Source organism: Telopea speciosissima, chromosome 1 (assembly GCF_018873765.1).
Source record: "Telopea speciosissima isolate NSW1024214 ecotype Mountain lineage chromosome 1, Tspe_v1, whole genome shotgun sequence".
Taxonomy (NCBI): domain Eukaryota; kingdom Viridiplantae; phylum Streptophyta; class Magnoliopsida; order Proteales; family Proteaceae; genus Telopea; species Telopea speciosissima.
Window position 1 is genome coordinate 11,173,648 of NC_057916.1, and position 8,324 is coordinate 11,181,971.

General features: G+C 38.6%; 1 protein-coding gene across 1 annotated transcript in view; it reads right to left on the reverse strand.

Moving 5' to 3' along the window:
- Positions 1 to 4,177, reverse strand: part of LOC122662280 (carbamoyl-phosphate synthase large chain, chloroplastic-like) — a 30,386-nt gene extending 26,209 nt beyond the window's left edge. Inside the window, exon 1 of the mRNA XM_043857873.1 lies at positions 2,799 to 4,177. Within this exon, the coding sequence (XP_043713808.1) occupies positions 2,799 to 4,151 (1,353 nt within the window). The 5' untranslated portion in view covers positions 4,152 to 4,177. The remainder of the gene's footprint in view (positions 1 to 2,798) is intronic.
- Positions 4,178 to 8,324: the final 4,147 nt, after the last annotated feature.

Sequence of the window (8,324 nt, forward strand, 5' to 3'; positions counted from 1 at the left end):
GTCATTCATATGTCATGCAGACAGAGGACAATGCACGTCGTCTCCATCAGACCATGAGTGGACTCGATCCAACAAGTCATAGTTCACGGCGTCTCGGCGACCCAAGGCGTTGGAGAGGGTTCAATTGCAAGGCAACACCAATTAGGCAACCAAGGCGCCCGCCTAGGTGACACCTTGACAACTATGGTAGGCAGTCACATACTCATAGTATTGCATTGTTGGGAGTTGGGAAGTGGAAGCCTAGGGTGTCTATGACTTATGTATTGTTCACTGTACTTGGGGTTGGGTGTCTATGTAATATGTATTGCTTACACTTCACTGTACCTTGTAGTTTGTAGAAGAAACTTTTAAATCTTTCACTATTTCTTAAATAATTATTCGATAACATGTGTCTTCATCCATTATTGCATAATTTACTTGTTTTACTTGCCAATTATGTCTCATAGCACTCAAACAATGTGTAGAATAGGCAATATTACATTAAGGGTTCGACGTTTATTGCCAACCAAGGGTGCAAATCCAAAACACCAACTTGGGTTTTTTTTATAATTTGAAGATTTAAATATGTTTATTAAGCCTAAAACAAGCTTCCCTTAAAGTTTCGGAGCCAACAATGGCCATTTGCCCATTGAAACATCATACTGAAACCTCAACAAAAAATACATTAACTCGCCGAGATCTCACGTCGAGACACCGAGTTGAGACGAGTTTTTGAACCTTGATATTGATTCATCAATTTGGTTCCATTGTAGATGTTTAACTCTTGCATCTGTATTTTCTTTTAACTTCCTGTTGAACACATTACTCAATAGTGCTGTAAAAGCATTCTATAAAAACCCATTTGAGACCAATAGAACCCAAATCAGAGCCCAAGCAAGTGCTCAACTGTTTAATCAACTAAAATTACAATTTAGAGAGAAAACAAAAGTATAAAAAGATCAGACGGATTGGTATTAATGACCCAGGAATTTTATACGTAGCAACTTTGGCTGCAAAACCAGAAGAACTCCATATTGCTGTATCACCATCTCCTTATGTCAAGCTTCATACCAGTAGCTACCATAGTTTGGTAAAAGAATGACCCTTTTCCATACTTTCCTTCAACTACAATTGGAAGCTTTAGCTGGCATTACCAGGAAAGATTCCAACAAACAATAAATAACTCTTTCAACCATCCAATAAACAATAGCCTGATTTTGTCTCCATTACCATCTTTATATTTAAAATCAAGCTGATAAAGTCTTCAGTGATCTATCTATAATCTTTACGTCTCACAAAATTGTGAGCTTTTACGTTAACAATTTAATAAATAGAAGCATATTTCAGTTGTGTGGCATTAAAGTGTCCTAAATTTATGGCCACTCTGGTTACTAATCTGCAGCAAGTGCCTCTGGTTTCAGCACTCAATGCTGCTATAACTTAACCAAAAAGCTGTGCGTCCAACTTCAGCGCCAAAGCAAACCAAAAAGCTCTGCATCAAACTTCAGCATCAAGGCTGGAATGCATTATCCATCAATGTGGCTATATTAGGACTAGTTCAAGAATCTCAAGGGAGATTCATCTCATCTCTGTCCTGGCAAGGCCTTGGAATATATTGCAAGAGTGATATTTAAATATTCCTCCCATGAATCACCAATAACCACCATCACTTTCCCAGATACTTGATCAAAGTTTCCACCAAAAAAAATAAAGAACACCATTCGTATGTCTCGAGTTCTTGAACCTGTTTAGAAGAATGACCCGCTCTGAAATTTTTGGTGGCGACCCGAATGGAACTTTTTCTAAGATCTGTGATGGTAGCCCAAGCCCGGAGCCCATCACTGATCTTGTTGGGGGTGCGGGGTTGAAGCCTCCGCGATACGGTTCAACCCGACCCGACCCGATCCGATGGATGAGTATTTATATTCTTTACCCGCTTTGTTGTAAAGTCGGTGAGATTTGGGGTTTTCGATTTAGGGTTTCTAAGAGAGAATATTTACGGGTGTTCTTTAGAGATCTCCATTGTAACTTTCTCCGATTTACATAGTGAAACATCTTTAGCTTCGCCCGTGGACGTAGCATACCATACTGGTGTGTGAACCACGTAAAATCTCCGTGTTATCTTGCTCTATTTTCGTTTTTGTTTGTGTTTTGTTTGGTGTTTGTTCTAACACGCTCAAATAGCAAATTATCAAAACATCATTTTGTTAACAAGAATAATGAAAACTTTAAGTGCAATCGACAATCAAGGAAACTATCAATACAAACACAAATTCAAAAGCAAATTATATTAAACAAAAAAAGCTATAGACTTACAAGGCATGATCCCATCCCCCAAAACCATCATTCTATAATATATTTAACTATACTATATGTCATGAAAGTCCACACCAAAAAAAAAAATTAGAAACATAATAATGATTGTAAAGGGCAGATATATAACAAAAATACCTACACTCCATAGCTCACTACCATTACATTAAATAGTGTAAGGTGTCCGTCTATAACAGACAGCTAAGTGTCTATGTTGTTCTAATCTTTCCCAAGGGAATATCTTATTTTGATAAATTACATTACATATTTGTCCTATTGTTTCCACTGGAATAACAAATCAGATCATGAATTTTTTGGATAATTTTCTATTATTTATTACTTGATTCGTACCTGGCAAGTTTTCCTGATATGTATCAAATGATTGACCAAACAAATTGATAGAATACAGAAATAATAATGATACAGGAACAGTTAATGTAAATGGGAAAGGAAAGCGAATGAAAAAAAAAAAAAAAAATAGAAGAAACGGGAGACTTCTAACTTGCCTTTGTCACCACATAATCAATAGAAGGCTCAAAACTAGCTGGTGTTTTCTTCGTGATGTCATTTGGAATCTGATCCAACGTGTATCCAACAGATAACTTTGCTGCCATTTTGGCTATTGGGAAGCCAGTAGCTTTGGATGCCAAAGCGGATGACCTTGACACTCTAGGATTCATCTCAATCACCATTACCTCCCCATCATTAGGATTTACGGCAAATTGTACATTTGAACCCCCACACTCAACTCCAATCTCCCTTATGATCGCAATCGAGTAATCCCTAAGGCACTGGTACTCTTTATCTGTCAGAGTCTGAGCAGGGGCCACTGTGATCGAGTCCCCAGTATGAACACCCATTGGATCAATGTTTTCAATGGAACAAATAATAACCACATTGTCAGCCAAGTCTCTCATAACCTCGAGCTCATACTCCTTCCACCCCAACAAAGACTTCTCCACCAGAACCTGGGTTGTCAAACTAGCCGTGAGGCCAGATTTGCATATCGATTCGAACTCCTCCTTGTTGTAAGCAATTCCACCTCCGGTGCCACCCAATGTAAATGCAGGCCGTATGATCAGAGGAAACTCGCCGATGGAATTGGCAATCTCAATACACTCATCTAGAGTGGTACCAATCCCAGAAGGCGGCGTTTTGATTCCAATGTTCTTCATCGCTTGCTTAAACAATTCTCTGTCTTCTGCTTTCTTGATCGCATCCAGTTTCGCTCCAATCAGCTCCACACCGTACCTATTGAGAGCGCCACTTTCGGCCAACGCAACGGCAAGGTTAAGAGCTGTCTGACCACCCATGGTGGGCAAGAGAGCGTCAGGCCTTTCCTTCTCAAGGACCTGTTCGACGAGCTCGGGTGTCATCGGGGTGATGTAGGTCCTGTCAGCCAAATCGGGATCGGTCATAATGGTTGCAGGATTCGAGTTAATCAGAACCACTTCGTATCCCTCTTCTTTGAGAGCCTTGCATGCCTGCGTGCCCGAGTAATCGAATTCACAGGCTTGGCCGATAACAATAGGCCCTGCACCCAGAATCAAAATCTTCTTAATGTCTGCTCTCTTCCCCAACGGCGTCCCACCAAACGGGCCATTACCCAAGCCTTGGGTGGCCGCATTGGAGCCATGCTCGCAACGCACGCAAGACTTGGTAGAACAAGCGAGCGGTCGCCCATGGTGTAGCTTCAAAGATGCGGCATTACTTTTCTTCCCTGCCTTCTTGAAGTACACCAGAAAGGGCACACCCGTGGATTTCAGTGAGCATGATTTGGAAGACGAAGCAACACAAGACGACGGCGATGAAACCAACCTAGCTGAAAAGCTTTCGCATGGGTTCATGCAAAGACCCATCTCTCTCTCTCTGAGCACCAAAAGCACAAGAATCAAAATTCAAAGAATACGAGGATATAGAGCTAAGAAATCGATGAGTTGTAGGGCAAATGAAACCAGACAACAGGGCGGCAGTGAAGTTACGTGGAACCAGAATCAAATGAGAAAGAGAAGCGAATACAAGGGATCTTCAATGAAGTAGTCTTTCTTTTTATCTAGGGTTTAAAGGATCTTCATTGCTTTCCCAGTCGAGAGCTTCAAAGCTTCTTCGGCTTCTAAAAATAGTGCACTCACTCCCACCAAGTCAGTTGGCACTAGCTTTCAGTTTCAGTGACTCCGATATCTTATCGCTCTCACTGTGTCGTCTCTTTCCGAGTCGAATTTCTCAATTTTTTATTTTTGGGTAGAAAGAGTCCAATTCCTCAATAAGAGAAAGCTCTTTTATGGGGTCTTATCCAAATTTGGAGAAGGGAAAAAGACAGAGGTGGGGGAATCAACAGAGACAGGCTAAAATATCAACATCAAAATTATGATATTGCGGGTCTAGGTCTTTTTGGAGCCTAGCACTTGTCCCGCATTAGAAATCATGGAACCGCCATTGGGTCTGTTAATTTTTATTTTTAATTTTAATTTTAATTAAATACAATTGAGACAGCTGGTTAATGCATTAACCTTTTTCTATTAGAGATACCCGCATTAACCTTTTTCGCTTCTTATCCACTCCAACCTTTTTCTCTTCTCCTTAATCCTCATCCACTCCACAGTAGTGGTATTTTTATGGGTTGTTTGGAAAGGGTTCTCCAAGTGGGTCTTGGTTCCATACATGGCAGCTTAGATCAAGAGCGTATCCAATGCATGAGACTCCCGTCACTCACAAGGGTTATAATGTACGTAGTCTTACCTTTACTTTCACAAATAGGCTATTTCTAGACTCGAACCCATGACCAATTGATCACAATACAGCAATCTTTACCATTGCTCCAAGGCCCAACCTCACATGACAGGTTAGAGTGTTGGACCATGGATTTAAAAACCAGATCAGATTGAATCAATCCGTTTCAATTTCGGCTGATCCATATTAGACCAATCCCAACTAAATTGATAGGGTTAGGGATCTACAGGTGGATTCTAGGGTGTTATGTGTCTATTCAGGCCAATCCATATCAAAGTCAATCTAGATCTTGATTTCGTATTGGAATTGGTCTGGATCCCAATTTCATATTTTAAAACCTTAGGTTAAACAAATTCTAACTTTGTAGATATATGACCCAAATCCGTTGCTCACATGTCAAGCTTCATTCCAAAAATCACGTATGTATGGAGAGGAGGTGCATCCCAAAATTTTATAACTGCCACATAATATGTAGACATACGTGTGACTATTTGTTTGAATTTTAACATTAAGTTTGTTATGTGGCATGTCCATACTTTTTCTAAGATATCCAACAGTTATAATTGTCACATCACCCTTTCATGAAGTATAAATAGATAATATGTCTTCAAAACCTTCACCAGAGATTTAGAAAAACTTTTTCACCTACATCACTTTGGTCATCTTAATTCTATAAATGTAAGGAAGCAGTTTTCTTTCACCCATGGTCAAAGGAGATCGAGGGGTTTGGATGGTGTACAAGGATTTCAAAGAACAATCGAGAGGTATTATCAACTTCGTACTATAGGGGGCAAAGCTTTTATGACCCTATATAGGTGTAATACGGAAACTAAAACAAGAAGAGGGAGGGAATGAATCCCAACTAATAAAATTCATATGCTCAGTAACAAAGGAAGCTAAAGAGTCTGCCACAAAGTTACTCTGCCTAACACATGGATAAGTGAACATGGAACAGTCTTGAACTAAGAAAATAGATAGTTTGAGATCATGGAAGTGATCCTCCATGTCCAACCATAAAAAGATTGGTTGAGTAGATATTGATGACCAACAGAGAGTCTCCTTCAAGAATGAGGTGCTTATAGTTGCATTGAATTACGGTGTGAAGTGCTTGTCTAGTTATAAGAATTTCTGCTACATAAGCGTATGTGTATCCCACATACTTTGAGAAACCCGAAAAGCGCCCATGGTGATATCTGAAAACTCCACACAAACCTTCATGACCAAGGGAGCCAAGACAAGCCCCATCAACATTTGCATCAATGAAATTCTTTGAAGGTGAGGACCAAGAGATACTAAATGTGTTATAGACCAAACCCTTCATGATATCATAAGAATGGTAGTCCATTGCGAGTTGCATGCTTTTGTATGCAACCTCATAAGGAGACCTCAAATCATTACGAAAGCAAAGCATTGTTAATTGAGGGACAAATATGTCAAAGCGCTTTTATATGTTAGAAAAATGCTAAAGGATATTTGACATAACAGCACACACACCCAATAGTTTTGTTGTTTGAAGAAAACTGATTAACTTGTTGGTTGATGCCTTGCCAGTAGAGTGTAGGTTCCCAAGAAGTCATGGGTTTGACTCTCATGTCTTCACCTTTTGCCATAAGGCACTACCTTCCCCCTCCCCCCTACTACCACCCCCTCTCTTTTGTAGTTGTAGTGAAATTCCATATTGGAAATAATTATCCAAGCCACACATAAATAAGAGGGGATAGAGTACTTATATGAATCATAAACAAATTGAAGTTGATAACGAGAAAAACAAACACCATATATAGCATCATGAACCTGAAAATACATGATGAAACTTAATGAATTAGTGGGGCTGAGTTGTGCTATCGATCATTCTCCTTAAAACTATTGATGCCTCCTATGGTGCAAACCAGGTTCACGTGGATCAGTTTATAAGATAAAACATATTTGCAGACCCCTCCAATAATCGTTGCACTTGCGTATTGGGACATCTCGAGACATTTCAAAGTTAATCTCAATTGACTAAAATAAAATAGATGTTGAGATTGTCTAAAATTGTTTGGGAAATAGGCGCTAACTCTCTCTATATATAACAGAGGAAGAGACACCTCCAAGGGGTTTCTCCAAAAAACATGCCCAAACAACATATCATTTCCCACAAGATATGTTTGTTGATCATTTAAACACATCTTCTAATAAATACATCTATTGATCATTTAGGTGTCTATTAAGAATAGACACGACCATCTAATATTTTGAATTATATATTTAAATGATTTAAAATTTTCAACAGTCCAATTGGGCAATTAGATAGGATCGCTAAAAAAAATAGTTTTGTTGTTTTACGAGCCTCGAAGCTAATAAACGTGCAACCGAATCTTTAATGCTTATGGTGTTATTCAAAGTGAAAGTGAAATCTGATGGAACCCAAACGATTCTCGCATAAGAGCAATTAAGGAGCAAATGATAAGTGCCTTTAGAGGACTCAATGCAGAGATGACATTGATTGTTAAGTTGGAATCCCCACTTGTTGAGTAGCCCTTAATGGGGTACTTTGTCTAAAAAGAAGTTTCCAAAGAAAGACTTTTCCTCAAAGAGCATTCCTTAGATCCCAACTTGTTTTCCATATGGGATTGATTTGATAGGATTCCTCTTATATTTTCAGCTAATACCTGTAGATGGATTGAAAATTTTCAAGCCATTCAATAAGAATGTAAGATACGGAGTTTCAACACGAATCGTCATGTGGCTTATTCAGGTCAAAAGAAAACCTACTAGTGGAGAAGGGCTTACCAAATAAAACTCCATTCAAGTCTGTCATAGGCCTTACTATTTTTGTTTTCGTTTAACATTATAGGCCTTACTCTTTTTTTTTGGCATGATGTTACACTTGCATCTTCTTCTCTCCTCTTTACATAATGCAAGAGTTTGTGACTTATGAGCACATTTGGATGTGTCTTAAATTAATAAATCTATTACGGTTAAAAGAGATTATCTTGTGTCGAATAGGCCTTAATCAATGATACTATAAGAACAATAACGATTTTATATGCAAAGTTACATATAAAATCAAGTAATTATGAAAATTAAACTTTATAAACTAATATTAATATATTATATGCCTCACTCAACTTCTTAAAAAGGCATTCAATGTCCCACCCACACAACCCCCTCCCCCCCAAAAAAAAAAAAATTTAAATGAGAGAACTACTTAAGTGATTCTATGACCAACATATTTCATAACTCATGATAGAAAATCCCTAAGAATCCATCTGGACCTGAAGCTTTGAAAGTGGATATATATTCATAACAATATGCTTGAT